This window comes from Saccostrea cucullata, unplaced genomic scaffold (assembly GCF_032062105.1).
Source record: "Saccostrea cucullata isolate Sc308-1 unplaced genomic scaffold, CSIRO_AGI_Scuc_v1 ctg1194, whole genome shotgun sequence".
In the NCBI taxonomy this organism is placed as follows: domain Eukaryota; kingdom Metazoa; phylum Mollusca; class Bivalvia; order Ostreida; family Ostreidae; genus Saccostrea; species Saccostrea cuccullata.
The window spans coordinates 284,190-308,194 of NW_026928585.1; the positions used below are offsets into that span (position 1 = coordinate 284,190).

At 32.8% G+C, this 24,005-nt stretch overlaps 2 protein-coding genes and 1 long non-coding RNA gene across 3 annotated transcripts; 2 read left to right on the plus strand and 1 right to left on the minus strand.

The window, feature by feature from the left end:
• Positions 1-336: 336 nt before the first annotated feature.
• On the plus strand, positions 337-8,451 carry LOC134278070 (ankyrin repeat domain-containing protein 50-like). The gene is made up of 5 exons (XM_062760387.1): positions 337-744; positions 1,084-1,216; positions 1,493-1,938; positions 6,905-7,606; positions 7,888-8,451. The coding sequence occupies exons 1-5, from the start codon at positions 337-339 to the stop codon at positions 8,449-8,451; spliced, it is 2,253 nt and encodes a 750-aa protein (XP_062616371.1).
• Positions 2,720-5,491, plus strand: LOC134278056 (uncharacterized). Its single transcript, XR_009994373.1, has 3 exons — positions 2,720-2,765; positions 3,113-3,216; positions 5,393-5,491. It is a non-coding gene; the product is annotated as an uncharacterized LOC134278056 (long non-coding RNA).
• Positions 8,452-14,062: 5,611 nt separating the features above from the next.
• On the minus strand, positions 14,063-21,521 carry LOC134278071 (uncharacterized). The gene is made up of 2 exons (XM_062760388.1): positions 21,272-21,521; positions 14,063-14,961 (listed from the first exon to the last, which is right to left on the minus strand). Exons 1-2 carry the CDS (start codon positions 21,519-21,521, stop codon positions 14,063-14,065), a joined length of 1,149 nt encoding a protein of 382 aa, XP_062616372.1.
• Between the last annotated feature and the right edge of the window lie 2,484 nt (positions 21,522-24,005).

Consider the following 24,005-nt stretch of genomic DNA (forward strand, 5'->3'; position numbering starts at 1 on the left):
TCCACAGCAGTAGAAATTGATAACGAAACAAACGGACTGACGGTTAAAGAGAAAAAAGCGATTTTCAAACAGTATTCACACAGTCTAAATATATCCGAAGCTTACTTTCCATTGCTTTGTAAGCTATTTTCAAGGGAGGCAAACTACAAAGGAAAAGGGGTTGATTTCTTTAAATATCCGTACAGATTTACTAAAAAGGAAATTGAAGTTTGGAAGAAAACAGACAAAAAAAGATTTTGCTCACTTATTTTGTTAGTAGCCTTTAAAAACGTGTTGAAAATCGAAACTATTGTAAGAAATAATATTTTTTTGAGGAAATTTAGGGATATTTTAGGAATGCGTGAGCTTCAAGAAAACACACATATTTCAGTCATTCGTAGTACTCTAAATGAACTGAGAGGATCTTATGTCAAACGTGTCGGAAATGCTTTCCAATTTCTTCACGACTTTATAATGGAGATAACGACTCTGGTATTTGGTGTTGATTGTCCACAAGAGACAATTCAGTACGCGGATAGTGGTTTTCTGAGACGTCGAGTGAAGATAGAAGGCGACACAGAAGAGGAAGATCGCGATCCCTTCACTGTTTACCTTCCTACAGAGTACATAGGTGATCTTGTAGACAGGTTTATCATTGACATGCAAACAGAACATCTTGTAGATGTTCTACTAAATCCATGTTTAAGGGAAAAAAGTGTTATCGCATCTTTTACAGAAAAAGTGGACTCGCCCGGAATGCTTCTTGTAAAAATTAAATTTAAGAAAGAGGGATCGGAATTGAACATATCATTTGAGAGGTCTTTTATCTCAAGACTTCTTTTCCTTTATTTGCAAGTTGAAATATGTCCTTTGGTCGGACTAATCGTATTTTATAACAATGAAATTTCTTTATTTTTCTTAAAAGGTATCCCTGAAACAAAATTGATGGAATATCCTATATTTTCAGCTCTTTGTGCGAATGGCGATTTAAACCTAATGAATCATCTAAGCGATGAACATAAACGAGCAGGAATGATGGAAACATGGGTAATCATGTTCCCAATTCATGTTGCTTCAATATTTAATAATTTTTTGATAATTTAGGAATTAGTAAGATTCGGTTTTGATATACACAAGTTCGCCACTCAGTGGAATTTATTACTATTAGCTTGTATGAATGGAGAAAAGAACTTGAAGATAGCTGCAATAAAAACAGACACAAGTGAAGAAGAAAGACGTAATTGAACCATTATTTGCTTATTGAAATATGGTGCAGACATCAATTTGGATGCTGAAGTCAGTCCTCTTTATATAGCTTGTCAAAATGGACAGTATAGCACTGTACAACTGCTACTACAAAGCAGTGCCGACATCAATTTATGTTGCAATGATGGGATCAGTCCTCTTTTTATAGCTTGTCAAGAAGGACACGATAGCACAGTACAACTGTTACTGAACAAGGGTGCCGACATCAATTTATGTGATAATGAAGGAATCAGTCCTCTTCATATAGCTAGTTATGGTGAACATTATACATTGGTACAACTCTTACTGAACAACGGTGTCGACATCAATTTACGTGAGAAGAATGGAAACAGTCCTCTCCATATGTCATGTCAAAAGGGACGTGAAAGCACGGTTCAATTGTTACTGAACAACGGTGCCGACATCAATTTATGTGATATTGATGGAGACAGTTCTCTTTATATAGCTTGTCATGAAGGACTTGATAGCACGGTACAACTCTTACTAAACTACGGTGCCGATATCAATTTATGTAACAAGAACGGGATCAGTCCTCTTTTGATATCGTGTCGTGATGGATATGAAAAAACAGTACAGTTGTTACTGAACAACGGTGCCAACATCAATTTATATGAGAATTATGGAGCCAGTCCTCTTATTATAGCTTGTCAAAATGGACATGAAAGCACGGTTCAACTATTACTAAACAACTGTGCCGATATTCATTTATGTGGTAATGATGGAGACAGTCCTCTTTATATAGCTTGTCAAAATAAACATGATAGCACGATACAACTGTTACTAAACAATGGTGCTGACATCAATTTATGTGATAATAATGGAGACAGTCCTCTTCTTGTAGCTTGCTTGAAAGGACATGACAGCACGATACAACTGTTACTGAACAACGGTGCCGAGATAAATTTATTTGATAACGGTGGGTTCAGTCCTCTTTTTGTATCTTGTCAGGAAGGACATGATAACGCTGTACAACTCTTACTGAACAACGGTGCCGATATTCATTTATGTAACAAGAGTGGTGCCAGTCCTCTTTATATAACTTGTCAAGAAGGATATGGTAGCATGCCCCTAATGTAGATTTTCCAAAGGGTTTGGAAAAGTTTTGGAATTCCATGGAATTCCAATCATTTCTATACCAAACTCGAAAAAAGTGTCTGGAAGTTTTTGGAATATTTTGGAATTTAGAAAAAAAATTGGACTTTATATTTTTTGGTTAGGAAAGTAGTGGAAATCTTTGGAAAAAATGATAAAATGAAAATCTTAGCCATTTTCTGCGCTGGAAAACTGTGGAAAATTACTTAGAATTTTTTTTAACTGTTCGACTAATAGTGCAATAACATCGGGATCGAAGTCGGGCTCGATGAACAATCAATTTAAACAACTCGCCGAAATTCAAAAATATCGAATTCCATGTTGATCATGTTGATGTTGCATGGAAGAGAAGTTGGAAAGAGAGTGTCTAGAACAGGGGAATCATAAGTAGCAGTGGATGGAAGAAGAGGAAGACATTTTAAGACCCGGTAGGTACAATATTGGACAGTATTTTTATGTGTCCTTGAATGAAGAACGCTTCTGCTTCTGTTCATTAGCCTGCACACCACACATAAACTGCCCGACGGTGAAATCGTTGGTGCACTATTTCAATATTGTAATAATTATTTAACAACTCTAAACATCTCATTATTATCATGGATTTTAACCCGAATTTCCTCGTTTGGGATCGAACTCGTAAAGAATTTTACATACACGTTCCTTTGTTCAAGTCAAGATAACATTTACAGAGTATGATGTACAATGTAATTAATTATATATATTTGAAGGCGTGTTCATGATAATTTTCAGCTCTTATTTTAATTATTTTGTACAGTAGCTGTTGCTGCATTGTGCCTGAGATGACCCCCTCAGCGCTGGCGTTTGATAACTTGGTGGATGTAGATGCTTAGCCAGTCAGTCACTAGGCTTGTGAATATGGTGAGAACGAGCGCAAATTATCGCTCAAACCAAGTAAACTAACTTTGATTTTATTGATCCATGTCTATTAGCATAATAATATGTTCTACGGTGCGACCGTTGGGGCGAGCGCAGTTATTTACTTTGAAAAACCTTTATACAGATTTTACTTGCACTCCCTATCCTCAGTTCTTTAAAAAAGAAGAACAGAATAACAAGTCAATTCCCAGGCATCGGGATCGAGATTCCGAACTTTCGGAAGATTCCTACAAAATCCGAAATACTTGAGATGTTTAAGTGACGAAAGTATGACGTCAAATAAAAAGTCCTGTTGACTCTGAACGCAAATGATAGTTTTCTGGCTTGGAGATTGCAATAAATCGTTGTTTGTAATTTTTAGCTCACCTGAGCTGAAATCTCAAGTGAGCTTTTCTGATCACATTTTGTCCGGCGTCCGTCTGTCTGTCCGTCTGTCTGTCCGTTTGTCTGTAAACTTTTCACATTTTCGACTTCTTCTGAAGAACCGCTAGGCCAGTTTCAACCAAACTTGCCACAAAGTATCCTTGGGTGAAGGGGATTCAAGTTTGTTCAAGTGAAGGGCCACGCCCTCATTCAAGGGGAGATAATTGGGAATTAATGAAAATTTGGTTGTATGTTTTAAAAATCTTCTTCTCAAGAACCACTGTGCCGGGAAAGATGAAACTTAAGTGGAAACATCCTCAGGTAGTGTAGATTCAAGTTTGTTCAAATCATGACCCCCGGGGCAAGGGCGGGGCCAAAATGGCCGACCAAAGTTTTACATAGAAATATATAGGAAAATTCTTTAAAAATCTTCTTCTCAAGAATGACAAAGCCATAATACATCATATTTATATGGAAGCATGCTCAGGTAGTATAGATTCAAGTTTGTTCAAATCATGACCCCCGGGGGTAGGGCGGGGCCAAAATGGCTGACCAAATTTTTACATAGAATTATATAGGAAAATTCTTTAAAAATCTTCTTCTCAAGAATGACAAAGCCATAATACATCATATTTATATGGAAGCATGCTCAGGTAGTATAGATTCAAGTTTGTTCAAATCATACCCAGGGGGGGGGGGGGGTAGGGCGGGGCCAAAATGGCCGACCAAAGTTTTACATAGAAATATATAGGAAAATTCTTTAAAAATCTTCTCCTCAAGAATGACAAAGCCATAATTCATCATATTTATATGGAAGCATGCTCAGGTAGTGTAGGTTCAAGTTTGTTCAAATCATGACCCCCGGGGGTAGGGCGGGGCCAAAATGGCTGACCAAAGTTTTACATAGAAATATATAGGAAAATTCTTTAAAAATCTTCTTCTCAAGAATGACAAAGCCATAATTCATCATATTTGTATGGAAGCATGCTCAGGTAGTGTAGGTTCAAGTTTGTTCAAATCATGACCCCCGGGGGTAGGGCGGGGCCAAAATGGCTGACCAAAGTTTTACATAGAAATATATAGGAAAATTCTTTAAAAATCTTCTTCTCAAGAATGACAAAGCCATAATTCATCATATTTATATGGAAGCAAGCTCAGGTAGTGTAGATTCAAATTTGTTCAAATCATGACCCCCGGGGGAAGGGCGGGGCCGACTAATATTTTTAAAGATTATATAGGAAAATTCTTTAAAAATCATTTACTTACAAATAGCAAATCCATGATTGCTCATGGGACTACTTATGGATATAAACTTTACAATAAAAAGCCATTTTCTTCTTTTTCCTACCCTTAGTGCTCAGGTGAGCGATGTGGCCCATGGGCCTCTTGTTTCAAGTAAGTTGTTGCTATGTTTTACATGTTTTAGCGACCATGTTGCTATTCACCGCAAAGGATTATTGGGAGTTTGGAATTTTTTTAACGCTGCGAGATAAAAATTTCTTGGAACAATGTGCAGATTTCAACCCAAATTTCCTCCGTTCGTACACGTTAGTATATTGAGCTCGCTACATGAGCGTCGCTTCACGATGCTCGCTATTAAAAAAAATTATTGCAACTTTGCCAAGCAAACAAAATTTAAAGGCTTATATTCTTAACATGCTTAAATTCCTTATTTTAATAATTTATAACAATGCATTCTGACAGGTAAATCTAAACATGAAAACTGCACAGACATGCCTAATTATTTTAGATCAAATAGCAATCATCTACTATGAAGTATACATGCATTTTACAGGAATCCGGATGCTCACAAGGACAAGAGGTGTATGAAAAGAAAACATAAAGGTAAGATTTCTGAATTATTTTCTAAATCAATAAAATCACATGAATTGAAATTATCTTTTTCAGTGTTAGTTAGGCATTGAGCTTGAGCTCAAACCTTTTTGTTTTAGCTTACCTGAACCATTTTAAGGCCTAAGTGAATTTTTTGATTAGTGTCTGATGTTGTCTGTCATTTATAAACTTTTCACATTTATACATTTATCAGAATTAATCCTAATTTGAACAAAAAATTCCAAGATCGTGCATTTATTCATATTCCATAGTAAACTGATTTGCCAGGTCAAAAAAAAAAATCAACTGTTTTGTATAGCTTTTGTTTATTATTTGTCATATATTTATATGGATATCAATAATGATGCATCGTAATGGTCATCTTTTTCTTTCAGAAATTGTGTAAGGAAGGATAGTTTGAAGTGTCTGTTGGAATGATCAACATCGAACTTTCTGAGCCTTCGTACTGAAAGTGAATCCGTTCGTGACACCAATTAACTGTCAACATTCTAACATAACCACTTACTAATTTCATGGAATATCAGTGAGGAAGTGATTCTCTAGCAAACACGTCAGAAGTTTTGGATCTTCATTAATTGGGATCTTTGGCACATACGTTTGGGGGAAATAGCATCTGTTGATTTTATGAGATCATTGTATCAATATAGTTGTGTAGTACATATTTTTTGCATGTGTTTACATGTGTTTGTCACACTAGTCGATAACTTGTACCAGTACATAAGCATGATAAGCCACTGGCAGTTCATTGTAAATGTATAGCCTGTTGAGATTTCAATGATCATTCCAATTCCATGGTCAATTTCATTTAATAAAACTAAATTCTTATTTTAGAAAATGCAGATTGGAGTTTACTAAATTCATGTATATCATAACATGATTATTTTAATTTAACCAAGGTGACTGATTCTCCAGTAATCATATTTTTTCTGTAAATAACCTTTAATGTAAAATGCTTTCCGTGAGAATACTTTATGAAAGTGTGCTTATATTGTACATCTGAGAGTTATATGCAATATTTGTCTCAAAAAACATTGTAAAAGAAACAATAAATTTTTTATTTTAAAAATATAGATTTGATCTATGAAACATTAAGATGTTATCTAGTTTTTTTTTTGGTAACTATTTGGCACTAATTATTTCAGTTTTCATTGTACATGTATTTGGAATTTGGAATCCTGGAATTCCATGGATTTCCATGGAATTCCTTAGTTTTACAAATATCCTGGAATTCCATGAATTTCCTCCGCAAATTTCCATTCTGGCATTGTTCCGCTCTTTTCCAGGCTAGATTCAAAATTCCAAATCATTCCGAAAAAAGTTCCGTCCCAATACTCCGGAGAATTCTAAAGAATTCCGCGGAACAAAAATTCCATGGAATTCCATGGAATATGCTTTGGAATTCCATGGAAGTTGCGGAAAATCTACATTAGGGGTACAACTGTTACTGAACAAGGGTGCCGATATCAATTTATGTACCAACGATGGGGCCAGTCCTCTTTACATTGCTTGTCAAAATGGACATGATAACACGGTACAACTATTACTGAACAACGGTGCCGACATCAACTTTTGTGATAATAATGGAGCCAGTCCCCTTTTAATAGCTTGTCAAAATGGACATGATAGCACGGTGCAACTGTTACTGAATAATGGTGTCGACATAAATTTAAGTGACAAGAATGGATTCAGTTTTCTCTTAATAGCTTGTCAAGATGGACATGATAGCACAGTACAACTATTACTAAACAACAGTGCCGATATTAATTTATGTGATAATGATGGATTCAGTCCTCTTCATATAGCTTGTCAAAATGGACATGATAGCACGGTACAACTGGTACTGAACAGCGGTGTCGACATCAATTCATGTACAAACAATGGAGTCAATCCTCTTCATCTAGCTTGTCAAAATGGACATGATAGCATGGTACAACTCTTACTGAACAACGATGCCAACATCAATTTAAGTAATAATGATGGATTGAGTCCCTTTTATATAGCTTGTCAAAATGGATATGATACCACAGTACAGCTGTTACTGAACAATGGTGCTGACATCAATTTATGTGACAAGAATGGTATCAGTCCTCTTTATATAGCTTGTCACAATGGACATGATAGCACGGCGCAACTATTACTGAACAACGGTGCCGACATCGGTTTCTGAGACAAGAACGGAAACAGTCCACTTTTCATAGCTTGTCATTAAGGACATGATAGCACGGTGCAATTATTAATAAGCAACGGTGCCGATATCAATTCACGTCGCAAGAATTGTACCAGTCCTCTTCATATAGCTTGTCAAAAGGAATCAGTCCCCTTATTATTGCTTGCGATATCAATTCATGTAGCAATAGTGGATCAAGTCCTGTTTATATAGCGTGTCAGGAAGGAAATGAAAGCAATGTACAGCTGCTGTTGAACAAAGATGCCAACATCAATTTATGTAATCAGAATGGAGCAAGCCCTCTTTTTGTAGCTTGTCAAAATGGACATGATAGTACAGTCCAACTGTTACTGAACAATGGTGCCGATATCAATTTATGGCACAACAATGGAGCTAGCCCTCTTTATATAGCCTCTATAAACGGGCATGATAGCACGGTACAACTGTTACTGAACAACGGTGCCGACATCAGTTTATGTCACAACAATGGAGCTAGCCCTCTTTATGTAGCGTGTTATGAAGGACATGATAGCACAGTGCAACTGTTACTGAACAACGGTGCCGACATCAATTTTTGTGATAAAAATGGAGCTAGTCCTCTTGATATAGCTTGTCAAAAGGGACATGAAAGAATTGTACAACTGTTCTTAAACACCGGTAACGACATCAATTTATGTAACAAGAATGGAGCCAGCCCCCTTTATATAGCTTGTCAAAATGGAAATGGAAGTACAGTGCAAGTATTGCTGAATAACAGTGCGACAATCAATTATATGATTATGATGGTGTTAGTCCTCTTTACATTGCTCCTCATAAAGGACATGATAGCATGATTCAACTCTTACTGAACAACGGTGTCGGACAAGATGGGGACATTCCCTTTGCACATTCTTCTCTTGATAATCAAGTAATAGACATGAAAGCAGAGTGCTTTTTATTCAATTGTGCCGTATGATATTTTGAGTTAAATTTGCCATATTTCTTTTTTATTCAAGCACTTCATCATCCCGTTGACTACTTTTTTTGAAATCCGGGTCTTGGGTCAGGGTTAGAAATATGTTGTCTTACATACAATTGTATCAGTTGTTCTCCGGTACATTGTTGAATATACATGAAACATGTTAGTTGGAAAATATATACATGCAATTTGTATTTGTTTGAATAATATTTGCGAAAAGAATTTAATGTAATTTTGATTTTCTATCTTTCAAATTATTTTATTTGCATGTAATTGGCTGCATGGAAATAGTAATTTAAATTGTAAATGAAATGATATGATACATTATTATACTTCTGTTAAAATGTTTCCTATATAAAGTTCAGAAGGTAAAGTAACTATTCCTCATAATCTGAAAATTTCCCCGCATAGAAATCTATAACCCGGGGTATAGTTTTTGCTACCCACCCCTTGGAAAATTTTCATGCAATTTTTGACGCCAATTTTAATTTTCAGAGTTAAATCCATAGCCTGATGATGTCATAATGGCTTCAGTAGCATTGTGACGTCATCAGGATTTCAGCTCATTTTTTGCAGTATTATCTAAATCCAAAGAAAATTCAAACCTTAGAAATTATAATATACATCAGTATAATAAAACACTTATCCACTGGTTGTGAGTGGGATAGCTCTTTCATCAAACCCTTGACAGGAACTATTCCCCGCGGGCAAGCCCTCGGGGAATAGTTCCCTGTCGCGGGTTTGATAAAAGAGCTATCCCACTCACAACAATTGGATAAGTGTATACTATACACCTAGAGGTTATGCAACCTGAAATGTGGTTTGGAGAATTTAAAGCGTTTGAATAATATAGAATAAAATTAACACGAAAACTTTATCATTTCAGTAAGGTCCCCATCCCCAAAAGAAAGGGCCTGCAAAAAGTTAGATAAGAATTAGTTCATGCATAGTACAATTAGACGCATTTCGTGTTCTTATTGATTTTCATATTTGCTCTTCTTAACATGCCTCTTTAAGAAATTAAGCAACTTGCACTCAATAAGTTAACAAAATGACTCTTGAATATTGAAATCTGAATTTCATTGTACGTTTATTTCTTTTGACAAAAAGACAACCAAAAAAAAACATTTTATATATTTTTTTTCAATAAACCTCAAGCAGCTAGATTACATGAAATTCTGTAGAAGAAAGACGGTTGTGCCGTCATGCTTTCCCTGATATTTTATTTCCACCTAGACCGCACTAGTTGTATACGTCAAGGATTCATCATGGCAAGGAGCTGGTGGGATTGCGCGATCCAATAACTTGCATTGCCTTTAATACCTGTTAAGTGTCACAGCGATGTGTCTGAATGATTTTGTGGTTATATGTTTAATGTATTATACGTCTTTTTTTATATTTTCCAATGATATGCCCATGTGTTTAACAGTCTGTAATCAGTATTGACAGAAGATATTCGGACTGTTATGTTGATGTATATGTAGCTAACATACATTTATTATTTTGCAGATATCATCAAATTATTCTACGTAATTAAGGTTTGTATTTATAGTGTATACAAACTTATGTTATTTTTTATGTAATTTTTGAGTTAATGGTGCATGTATTTTTGGAGAGAGGTAGAAATTTATTGTCCATTTAATTCAATTTTCAATTATTTTCGTCTTGTGAAGCCATTGCCAGATTAAAGTTTCTAAAACCTGTAGATGGTTTCGAGGTCATTTGTCAAGCATCAGTACCATAATGGTACTGAAACTAAATAGAGGTTATTACTTTAAAAGAACTCCCATTGCTTGGTTTTATGTCTGAGAAGTTTCAAAATACCTCAACAGAGGGAGAAGCTACTGGTGGAGAAACTAAGCCTTAAATCCACTTCTGAGAATATCTCCACATCTCATATTACCCATCTATTTTAGTCCTCTCTGAATCAAATTCAAATTGGAGCACATGGGTGGCCCATATCTCGAAACAGAATTTTTCAGAAAACTTTATTTGTGTAATATATAGAGATAATGCATGGTATTCAATCTTAAAAAATCCGATTAGCATAAAATAGGAGCAAATACGGACCTCCAAAACATTAGAGATGATATCAGGTGCTATAGAGGAGAGAGCATCCCCTGCCTAACATTAAAGGACAAATGGATGTAACTTTTGAAGTAGAAGATCAAAAATATAAGATACGGTTTTTAAGTTCAATCTTTAATCTATCTTGATGCAAAGTTATGACTTTGAGAGGTGGAATACAAAAAAGTTGATTTAAGGACAGATGATACAAACATTTTTTTTTCTTTGAAAAAGATTTAATATCATGTCACAAGTTTAGAAAAGGGGATTGTTCTTAGAATTTTTTTTAAGAACTGGATATATGTTACCATGGTGCAAAAAGTGTAAAATAAACTTTTTAAAAAATATACCAAGCCAGGTGAATTTTTAGAGTAGGATCAAAATGACAAAAAATTAGCAATATCACTTAGGCTAATTTTTACCATTTAGCTTTTCCAAATAAAATTCACCTGGCTTGGTATATTTTTCTTAAGTTAACATTACACTTTTAGCACCAAGTTAACATATTCTGAAATATGTTTTCACCTGTAAACCTTTACTGAATGTGATTTGTCTATATTTGTTTTTTCATTGAAATATTACTTATATTTTCCAAGTTTGTTTCATTTTCCAGTTCTTCGAAGAAAATATTCTAGGAAACGTCCACTTTTCTAAACTTTTCTAAACTTGTAACATGATATTAATTCTTTTTCAAATAAAAAATTGTTTGTATCATCTGTCCTTAAAAAATAGAAATGCACTTCATGAGGGACGTCCAACAACAAACACACACCTGTATTCCTATCAAATCAAGATGTCCTGTGAAAAATCATACTGTCGCTTTGTAACTATTGCAATATGTAGCCATCTTCACTTCACACAATGTCGTCAATCGGAAACCTTGTTAATGTCAACAATATGTACCAAGACGAGCCATTTTTCCGCCTGCATATTGGACAAGTCCGCACATTCAGGGGTGGATTAAAAAACATGTATACAGACAGTGAGTCAGTCAGACAGACAGACAGAAGAAATTTTAATATTTTTTAAGCTGGGGTTTAAATTATAAATTGGGTTTTATACAGACAGAAGAAATTTTAATATTTTTTGAGCTGGGGTTTAAATTATAAATTGTGTTTGATAATTATTTTTTAAAGACAAATTAAAAATTTAATACGTGAGTTGTGAAAATATATTTGAAAACCACTCTGGTTTGCTTGACCTAGGAATAATATATGTCTATTGATTTTGAAAAGTCTTGAAGATACTTTAATTTTTTTTCATTTTCATTTTCCTCAAGCATACTTAGTGACAAGTATAGTTCAATATTTAAGTTTGCCTCAGAAATAAAGATCAGCTAAGAGCAAATACGAATTCCTAAATATTGGAAGTGGGATCAATTGCCATGGCGGAGCCTTGTGCTCTCGTCTGTCATGGCCGCCAAAAAAGTAAAAATCCGTAGACAATCAAATGTGTTTACAGAGGCCTAGCAATTAAAATGATAAAGACGGTCAGCATTCGACGATAGATTGTAATTACTAACATGACACGGCCACAATTTATATAATAGTGTTGTTTTTTGCGTGCACTATGCCTAAATATTAGTCAGGGTTTGACACATGGTGCATGAGCCGGAGGCGAGTGTGTTAAACCCTGACTACTATTTAGGCATAGTGCACGCAAACCACAACACTATTGTTATTTTTATGCTGATTGTTGTATAAAAATGACAATATTTTCCCTATTTTCAATATTTCACCACCTTTCACATTCATGTAAATACAGCCCTATTATGACGTCATGTTGTGCTACATATACGTCATAATCTGTTTACTTTTATTTTGAATATTCCAAGCATTAGAGATAATGAACATATAGTTTTGTGGAATTATGGTTTAGTAAAGGAGGCAAAATGCGAGAAATTATTTGAGAAGAAATATTTTTGTTATTTTTCTTCTTTAATGTTAAAATATTTGAAAATAAGTTTATATATTATATATTACATTACAATAAAAAGGATAACGGCGTCTGTGGCGTAATCAGTAAGGCGTCGGACTGACAATCTCGAGATTGTGAGTTCGATCCCCGACGTGGTCGCAGTCGGGTTTTCTTCGGAAAATGGAGCCGTGCACTATTTCGGCATAGTATGCTTATGCTATGTTAATCCTTAGAACACTATTAAACAGAATAGTATGTGTTATATAGACACAAACTGACAGGAAGCAAAATAATACATCACTCAAGAATAGTTGGTTACAATAACATTTTAGGATCCAGTTTTGATATGGTTTCGAATATTGTATCCAGTAACTATTTGCGGGTGTATGTTTTACTTATTCCTTTGAATACTTTTATGACGAGTAGGTTTACAACTATTTTATATAATATCAAATACATCCATTGAAAATATAATGATAATATACAATAAGTCGAACGAGACAATTTGACTAACTTTGACGTCATACGACGTCAGGGAACTCGTAGGAGCTAACGAAGAAAGCTGAGCGTCTGGTATAAACTATAGACCTAGTGCAAATTTTGACAGTCATTCTATACGAGTTTTTTTCTTGGTTCTTTAAAGATTTTTGCGAACAAAAGCCTTTTATGTTTTATTTTATTTATTCGTTCGCCATTATCGCATGCAATGCTGGTTACAAAGGAATTCTGGAATCGTTTCACAAAAAAATTTTCTTGACGTTTGTACAGATTTTGTTCCGAATTTCCTCAGTTCTTACACGTTAGTCTATTGATTTCGCTTGGCGACGCTCGCTACCCTTGCTTTAATGACATTGTATTTCTACATGCAATGTGGGTAGAAATTAAATCAAAATTGAAAGTTCTTAGAATCTCGTAAAAATAACTGCTTTCGATGCCTTTGCACTATCATATGTCATATATATTTTATTACAAAGAATTGAATCCTCTCAGTAGGGTTGCGACTTGCACACCAAAATCGGACTGTGTTCTACCATTTTCCTATTACAATCATGTGATCCAAATATTATTCTTTGAAATTTTAGTTACCTTGTGACATATCCAACACTATGTTTCATCTTTAGTAGATTAGAAGTTGCCAAAATGCAATAAAAATTATTAAATAGTTAATGCATTTGCAAACCATTATACAGAGTGACATTATGAAATGAGTTACATGTAGAACGCAGTACACCGGCAAAGAAATGCATCCATTTGACGAACATTCCTCCCCCGATCACGTCCGTGGTTTGTACAGAGTCAGCCGAAGATTGCTGATTGCATTCCAAAAGATGATGTTCATCTTACTTATTAAGGTGACTTACAGGTATACAAGATCCTACTCCTGTCAGACTCAGATGAAGTTTACAAAAGTTTGTAGAAACATTCTTGGATTTTCTTTCCGGAAGAGAAGACAAATATTGTCAATATTGTAATGCACATGATATGCTTTAATGAGGTAATGATCAACACTTTGTTTTGCCGTCTGGAAGTGAACTATGACCTTTACACCATGTCTCTGTATAAACAAATACAACATCAAGATAGCGACCATCCCCTAGCTTACGTGACTCGTAAGCCAATTGTGAGTGTTCGACGTATCCTCCTATCTCTTTGAAAAAGGCTCGATAATTTGCCAGATTTTCCTTTCCTTTAGTCCAATCAAATCTTGGTCCTGCCCAAGCTCGATATTCAATGGTCCATACATCAACGGTTATTTGTCTAGAAATCAACGTCTCTCTCATGCTGTTTAGCACCGCCATTTCTCCGCCTTCTACATCCAATGAAAAGTAATTAATGTGGAAAACACCTATTAATTGTAAAACATCAATTAATTGAAAACAAGGTACTTTGGTCCTTTCGTACCCTTTCAATTGAATTACATGACTCTTCGCCATGTCTTTTTCAGAACCCCCTAGTTCATCCCCTTCTATAAACATTGTTTCATTTTCATGTGCCACACATGCGCAGAGACGCCAGGCGTTGCGTTTTACACGGTCAATGAAGGGACATGATACTGGGTTTCCTTCTATCAGCAACCCTGTCCAATTATGTTTTCTCTCCAACCATAAAGTATTGGAATGAACCTTACCATCGTAAGCCCCCATTTCAACGAAAAATCCGTTTTTCTTTGGAAATATGTTATACACAGCTGTATCTTGACCGGCTTGGGAGTAATGTTTGTCTACTGATTCAGGAAACGGACTGCTTGTATGAGGCTTTCGCAAATGCTTCCAAATTTTTGAAGAAATGACATTTATTTCTGACTTTGGAGTGGGTTTCATTTGTTGTAATGTGCTACCAATTGATGATACATTTCGTGTTACAATGACGTTTCGTACAAATTTGAAATCACGTTCCAAGTCTATGTCAAAAAAGAAGGAACTGAACTTCATGAAGACAAGGCATAAGAATCCAAATATGAATAGGAAAATGGCTTTCCTATGCTGGTTGCACTTCATTGTGGATAGTACTTAACTCCAAGGAAAATGAAAATAACCTGCAATTTAATCATTTGTTTTAGTCATTTTTTAAATCGGTTGTTATTTCTTTCACATTAGAGTGCATTTTGACAAAATACTATTATGCCCTGCGACACTTTTATAATAAACTATTTTATTAGTAAATATAACTAGACAATTTTATCATTAGCTTAAAAGAAATCTTGTATCAAATAAAACAATGTCTTCATCACATATTTAGTACTCTAAAGTTCAATTTATTTACATGTATTTCAAGAAATATAATCAGAACATTAACTACCTTTACTGTGTTTTTATAATCTACACCATCATAACCTTACCTTCCATTATATTCTATGGAATGTACTCTTATCAAAATCTTTCCGTTGACATGTATGTGCATACATGTATATGCAGTTTATTACAACCAAAAGTTACAAAATGTACATCAATAAATATTCATCCTTTCCAATTTTCAAGATGTCCCATTTTATATCAAAAGACAAGATTAAATTGAATCTTATTATTTTACATCGACGAAAATATTAATCCGCTCCTTATCTTTAAAAGAAATAGTAATAATAATTCAGATTTTCTGTATATATCATGAATTCACATACGTACACATTTACTGCATTGATTCAGGTTCAATGATTGCTAAAGCCAATTTAAGGTATCCACGCCTTCATAAAATCCATTTTTGAGGTGAAAAGATTCATTAATTCATAGATCCCGGATCCTTGAAGATCATAAAATAGGTTTTCATCCACAGCAGTGACAGATGTCGTAAAAAAATATCATTTTGGGAAGGACGTACCGTGTATTTCTCTCAAACTTGTGCATACGCTTGTGCATCTTTCAATCAATAAAATTTGTTTACAATTTTATATGGCTATTTTTCTACAATTGTTGAGGACATGCCATTATGTATTTATTAATCTTTTGTGAAAATGTCCAGTAGTATTTCTATAGAACTTAATCTGCTTGGACCTTTAAATCTATAAATGAAAGTCCGTACACAAACTATGTATTGGGAGTTTAAAATGGTAAACCAAAATATAAAGTTAAATTTATCCATTGAATTAATCTCTAAGCAAGTATTACAGTCAATATCAAGTTTTGTATTTAATTGTTTTCATTTCTATGAAGATTAAATTTATTGCAATAATTTACTATGTTATCGTTACCTTATTTATGCCGCAGTCACACTTTTGATACGTTTCAATAATAACTTATTTTAAAGATATGCATTTGTTTTTATAGAAATGAAAACTCTCTTAGAATTTATTTTTATCCAGATATATTTTTCTCTAAATTAAATGATCGGGTGCTAGGCAGCATTGAATTACAATCTAATGAGATATCTTGATGATTACTTTAAAAACACAACTTTTGCGTAACATTGGCAACAAGTTTCCGTTTCAGATTTGCATTCTTGGGTAATTTTTTTTTTCAATCGAACATGAAAACTTAGAAATGTGGAATTGCATATACGATAGACAACTGCTTACTGATAGCTGCTTTAAATTGAACCCCTTTCTCTTCACAACTTGATTTTCTTTAGGTAAACACGACATCCATTTATTTATTCTCTCCTTATGAAAATGTTGAAGAACGTTTCAAGAAAGCAAACTCCAACTTATCTTTTATAATTAAGAGAAAATTAATAAAATGTTTAAGAGTTAACATTTTATTAGATCAACATTCTTGCTTTTTTGATTAGTCAAACGAAAATGAATATAGAGCATAAACAACAAGATTGCTCTAGACCATGTAACACTAGTATTTTATAAGTTTACCAAATATTGTCGATGTTTAAAAACATTTTATGTAATTTTTACCGGGTGTGAACATGCGTTAATTATAATGTTGGAGTGAATGTCATTTATCTTTGAGATTCAATGAAAATTGTGACAAGGTCTGGATGACAATCACTTCATTTAATGCATGCATGTTATAGCTACAAACATTTTTTTATATTGCATTTACAAGTGCAGCTTAAGTAGCTTTCTTTAGTTTTTTTTTTTAGTTTTTTTTAAGTTTTAAAAGCTTTAAATATGTTTTAGGCATTTTGTTCCTATTAAGTTTTTCACTCACAAATTAACAGAGGAAAATAATGCATATATTATATTTTTCGTTTGTCTTCATAATCTTATCAAACGGTAAACAAAAGTTTTAACATTTTGCATAGAATTAAGTTTAGAACAGAAAACAAATACATGTACTTATATATGAATTGACAAATGTTGCTAAATAAACTCTCATCAACGACAAACTGTTCCATTTTATTTAAACTCTAGAAATTCTGAACTTAACAAAGTTGGAAGCTTTGTTACATTTTAAATGTCTGTGTACTTTCAATAGTATATTGTTGTACCTATTTAAATCCTTATAAATGACATTTCAAATTGCAATGGATTTTTTAAACTGCAAAGGAGAGTGCATTTTGGTCGATTTAAAATAAGTGTGAGCTGCTTTCAATTACAACTCTTTTTAAGGACGGGATATAAATTGTATCTTTTGAAATCAGTTTTTAAAAATCAAGAGAGTTTTAAAAGACTCATTGCTAAAGGTGGAAGACTCTTAAATCGTTCCAAATATTTGACTTTAAGCAATATTAAGCGCTGTCATGAAATCGGTTGACTTATATATCTTTATTATCAGTCTGTATTCAATATTCTTATTATTTTGGCCATCAAGAAAGAAATATGTGTAAGGTATTCAGTGATAACATATGCATAACAGAATTCAAAAAATATCAACAAATGAAACAGTCATTTATATCTGGAATATTGAATTAATTATATATTTTTAAACCAAATCGATCAGACAATATCAATATATTTAAAAATGTTGCACTAAGATTAATGATCCACACTCGGGATTAGGGAACATAACTACGTCTAGTTTGAATTCTATCAAAATATGTAATGACTCAAGAAGGAATTGGGCTATAATGTTTATTTAGGTTCATGTATGTCACTTTTATATAATGTAAGAACAATATATCACTTTGATGCCTCAAAACACATATTTCAAAAGTCAATTTTAAAATGAAAGTAAACCTGACTCCATCAAGGCGAACATAAAAAAAAGTTTTGAGATCTATGAATGCATTAAACTTCATTATTTTGAAGCCTTTAATCAAGTCAAATGAAACAATTATACAACAAATATTTCTGTACTTTTTTATTTGAAAAACGCTTTGTTTTAGTAAAAAAAACTAATTTAAATGAAAAGGACTTAAGCATATTGGAATAACACAGAACATTTCTTCGATTTAATTCAATAGGGGTTTATAAAGGATTCATAAAGTTACGCCTTGTGGAGTGCACTGAATCTTGTTTCGAAAGTATCTCCAATTGAGACATTTCCCATTGGGTTGTGTACTTTAATTGTCAACAGGAACATAAAATTAACCATGTCCCGACGTACGCGGACTATTTCGGTTGTAAGAGCAGCCTGATTAAGATCTGAGTTCTACAAACAGCCACAACGTAATTCCACATGAATGAGCCCCTGCGTTGAACAATGGCATATGTACAATAACATACACCTCTTGCGTAAGAGCCCGGAGGTACAACCACACAAATGCATGTACACACACTCATCCTCACACTCACATACACATCCATCATGAGTACTATCTCAAAACACCAATCCATTCATCATACTGGTTCACTCTGTTCATGATGTGTATTATTAACTGAGTGTTACCATGTCAGGGGAAAGTCCATGAAATCAGATTCAAAGCACTTCATTTTGCATTTGGTTTGGATCATATCTTTCTATAAATATTAAATTTTACAAAAAGGATGTCGTCATGGTGGGTATGGGACTCAGGTAGAATACAATAATGAAATACTAATACATTTACCGGTCGCTGATACGCTTAAGACAAAACAAGAAAAATATTAATTCAAGCACTAATAAGCTGTTTCTTTTATATATTGATTTCATAATATTATTCATTTGTATTCATTTATTGTACTATTTTTTACATGAATATATATTTTTAAGGTATTTACTTATTTATCTTTTTATTTTCTTCTTATATCCATTACTTTATTTTTTATTTTACCGAGGTTGGTTCCTGATATTTAAAGTAAAACTTTTTGTCAAGTATATTTTTAATTTCTACTCACAAAGCTTGATGACAAAACAAATAAAAAAATAGGGGGGGGGGGTTAACCTGCTTTTTTTGGCGCTTCAGAACACTAAATTAGACTTTTCTGCACGGAATTTTGTGTCTTTATCAAAAACTACTTCTTCGACGTTTTACCTCCGATAGTTTTATCCAAATAATGCATGGAACAGAATAAAGTCTAAGGAGACACTTTAAAATGGTTACTTAGAAAAAGTATCAAATCGTTTCGCATAATGAATGATTTGACCTTCCTGAACTCTCAAATTGTGATTTTTCTGGCATTGAAAATTTCATATGGAAGAAAATTATTTTTAGGTCCTAATTTTTTGCCGAATTTGAGCAGATAGGTCAAAGTTATATTTAGAATGAACATTTAAAGTGGGGGTATATATTGTAATTTTCAAATATTAGTAAAAATGTGTCTATTTTGTGTAAAAATTAGATCAGTTTTTTCCTGGACTTTTAGAATGTACATGTTTTTAAAATATTTACCATAATTTGTTAAAAGAACTCATCAGAAATAATTAAATAGATATTTCAGAACCAGGATAACAAATCATTGCAAATACAGTTTTGTGTGCAACCAGCATGGAAAAATAGGAAGCTGCAATTAACAATACTGTTTATACACCTTTAGTACAAAAGGGAAAGATTGATCATTTCTAGTAAAAGGTCCGCCAAAAAATATAGTTCCTGGCTTAATCCAGCTTAAATGGAATTTAATCGCGGTTTTTTCATTGAATATATATTCCTATTTGCATTGTAGAATACAGATTTAATTTTAGAACTTAAAAAATGATGCAAAATTAAAAAAAAAACGGTCCAGACAAAATCTGCTCATGAGCTTTGGATCGAAACACCTTAAATGTCAATAAATGATAAAAGATATACCATAATTTTATTCTAGGCATTTGTGAATAATTTTCCTTAATGTATTTTTTAATTGGAATAGAAGAAAATAAAATAAAAATGACAAAAACGTTAACCTGAAATTGTAACAAAATTTAGGGAGTATATTACTTTATCTAAACTGCGCAGTAAAAGAAACTGTATACATGAAATGTTATAACAGAGAGAGAGAAAGAGAGAGAGAGGGGGGGGGAGGGAGGGAGAGAAAGAGAGAGAAGACAATATTTGTTAGGACAAGAACAATGAAACTTATATTTCATAAGTTCTTTCAAATTTTAAGAAATATTTTTTTTCTTAAGGCATTCTACCCATATTAGGATTAACTTTTCTGACCATATATATTGATGTTTAAAAAATACTTTTTATCATATCAAGACATTTTATATAAGGAAAGAGTTTAACAATAGAATGAATTTTTCGAATAATTATTATGTAAGCAGAAATTATTTAATGAACATTGCATAAAAGTCTAAGGAAATGAGTAAAATTTTAATCATAAGTAAATTGACTATCACAAATTGCCACGGTGAAAATATTTATTTGATCATTGGGACTAGAAAAACAAAACTATTTTTTCATCAAACAGTTTTTTTTAAATTGATTAATTGACTTAATGTCAGACGACACGTTCCTCAATATTATCTAATTTTTCCTAAGAATTTGTCATTGAAGTATAGGTACTTTATAAAGTTTCCTCACAAAAAACTAGGGTACCTTACCAGGCATTTCGCCAAGAAACCATAGGGTCATATTTCTTATATTACCTATATGGTAAATATTCTAAATGGCCTATAACACAATTTTTGGTGTACTTATAATTAAAAACTCTTTGAAAACAATGGAAAAATTAGGAGAGAATGAAAAATATGTATATTTATCTTACGTTCAAATGATATTTTTAGATTATCAAAGCCAAAATGAAAGTAAAAGTTTTCAAATATGGCAAGCTTAATTATGTTCTCTATAATGGCTTTAGTATTTGGATATACTCACAACTGCAAAAACCATAAAGCCTTCAATTAATATATGCTTTTTAAAATTTACGAAATCGTATCTTATGTTTTTTAAATAAAAAAAGAGATTATTAAGCTAATATTTACTAAAAAAAGAATTAAATAAAGAGATTTAGAATGGTCACATATTTTCAAGAATAATACCTTGATATTTCTGGTGCTTTCTTAGCTCCTCGAGGTTATATTCCGGGACTTGGTTCAGTTGGATTTCCATCTGCAGAGGAAAACACCTTACGAGGATGCTTGCTTCACCTAGAGTGAGAATGCATTCATCTGCCCCGAGGTTGCCATCTCCTCGGTGAAGTCGTCTGTTTGTCCATGTCGAGGACAAGACACTGTCCCTTGACTCCTTACAGTTGGTTTGTGCTCCATCGAAGACACCTGGATCGGACATAGGGCATATGTCTGGTCAAGCAGATCAGGCGCAACTGATTACCTCCAGGGAGGTGGAGTCCAGTAGTACCATAGAAGTACTTTTTTCGCGTGGTTTTAATTTACTATATTTCCGGGATCACAAATTTCCCGCGGAAATTTGTCCAAGTGTACTTAATATCAATGTAAGGCATATAGTGACAGTCTAGGAAATCCGCGTTATTTTTTTACTCGCTTATTAAACAGAAATTGAGATTCCGCGGAAGAACTGCGAACGATAGTATTGTTCTCCCGCCTACCTCCAAGTCAATTTTTAAAAGTTAACATATTCGATTAATTTTTAATATTTCTTATAGATAATTATATGGATTTTCATAAAACATTACTTATTTGGGAAAACAAAGAGAGATAACTCTAAATTTTTTTTTTTTTTTTTTTTTTTATTGAAACTTTCACACATATTACAAACAATACTTTCACACATATTACAAACAATACAAACTTCTGTATGGATATATGTACAATCAAAATCAAACAAGACTAATTATGGTTGGAACATACAAAGTTTATGAAGAGAGAGAGAGAGAGAGAGAGAGAGAGAGGGGAGGGGAGAGACGCAGGTAAGCATTACATATTGTGCCCTAAAACATATTCAGTTTTCTAAAAGCTTACCATATGAAATTTAAAAAAAAAAAAAAAAAAGAAGAAGAAAGAAAAGGGGGAAGCTAAAGAAAGACTAGTGCAGTGCAGTTTTGAGGGATTTTCTAATAATTAATATTTAAAAAATTGAAAAAAGAACTGATAATAATAATTACAAAGAAGGTAAATAATTAATTAAAGTTTAACAACCCACTTCTGCCAGAAAGTATTAAAATCCGTCAGTTTTTTATCCTTTATTATGGTGTGTTTTAAAGTTTTAAAATATGAATTAAATAAATTTAAAAGACCTTGGATAGATGGACAGGTATTCTGACAACGAACTTTATAAATATAATGCTTCATTAATATCAACATAGTGTTGAAGTATTCTGGATTTTCATTTTTATCTTTTTCATCAAAAATAAATGATTTTGCATTGAGATTCAATTCAATGTCTTTGGCTTGACATAAACGTATGAATTTTTTTAAGAATTGCTGAACAACATTACATTCCCAGATTAAATGATAAATTGTTTCCTCTTCATCTTCACAAAAAGTACAATACTTAGTGTCCGATTTACCTATTTTATACATGAGACTATTTGTAGTTAGAATATGATGATTAACTTTGTATTGAAACCATTGTAATTTACAATCCCGTGTCACGAGGAATGAAAGATTATAAATTGTTTTCCATTGTATATCAGTTATTTCAAAATATCTAGCCCACTTATTTTTACCAGAAGGTTTGATAACTGGCTTATTTAAAATATCATACATAGGTTTTGATCCTTTCCTGGTATTGATAAATATTTTGATATTAAAAGGAATCATTGGTCTTTGCATTAATCCATTTCTATAAAAATTGTATTTCTTTAAGTCTGCTAGTATTGTCTGTCTAATACCATTGTATGTCACATAATTTATTTTAATTTTAAATTTATTTTGTAGATCCTCTAATGATAGAAAATTGTTATGTTCATCTAGTAGATCTAACACATGAGTAATACCATTTTCATACCACAATTTATAAAAGACAGATTGTTTTCCAATTTTAAAATTTTTATTCAACCATAAAGGTTGGTTTACATATTCATTCCAGTCTGTAATTTCAGAATTATCTTGGATTTCCCGAAAAGCTTTGAATGTATCCTTCCAAAACTGATTGTGTAAACACTTATTAAAGTTTGATAAACATACTGACCCTGTATTTATTAGTTTGTTAGTATCAATTATATTTTAAAGCAAAATTTTCCATTGGGAGTTTTTGTCATTAAAAATTCTCCTTATCCATGTTGATTTCAAAGCTTTTATATAACAGCCAATATCAATCATTTTTAAACCACCATGTTTATATTGCTGTGTAACAACATTTCTTTTAATTTTATCAACATTTGATTTCCATAGAAAATTGAAAAGTATATTGCTCAAGTTTTTCAGAAAATTAATTTGTGGGGTTGGTAAGGATATAAATAAATGGTTAAGTTTAGATACAAGAAGTGATTTGATTAGAGTTATCCTCCCAATCGGTGTTAAGTTTCTTTTATTCCACTGATCTATAATTGATTTGATTTTAACAAGTTTTTTTGTCATAATTTAATCTAGTAATCTTTGCAAGATCTACATAATAAATTCCAAGAAGTTTAACATTGGTTGTCCAGATAAATTCCATCTCTGGGCAAACTTTGTCATTAGAATATTTCTTACTACCTATCCATACCACTTGGGTTTTTGACCGACTTATCCTTAGTCCTGACATATTATAAAATTCTGTTATTTCCTTTATTAAAGCCTGAAGTGATTTTTCTGACCCATCTAAAATTATCATTGTGTCATCAGCATACTGTGACATTAAAAATTCAGTATT

Coding starts and splice junctions, on each gene's coding strand:
- LOC134278070 (XM_062760387.1), top strand. CDS start 337: ATGCGTGAGCTTCAAGAAAACACACATATTTCAGTCATTCGTAGTACT. Junction 1,939..6,904: donor AACTATTACTAAACAACTGT/GCCGATATTCAT, acceptor TTACTGAACAAG/GGTGCCGATATCAATTTATG. Junction 7,607..7,887: donor TACTGAACAACGGTGCCGAC/ATCGGTTTCTGA, acceptor AAAGATGCCAAC/ATCAATTTATGTAATCAGAA.
- LOC134278071 (XM_062760388.1), bottom strand. CDS start 21,521: ATGTCCGATCCAGGTGTCTTCGATGGAGCACAAACCAACTGTAAGGAG. Junction 14,962..21,271: donor AAAGCACCAGAAATATCAAG/GTATTATTCTTG, acceptor TTTTTGACATAG/ACTTGGAACGTGATTTCAAA.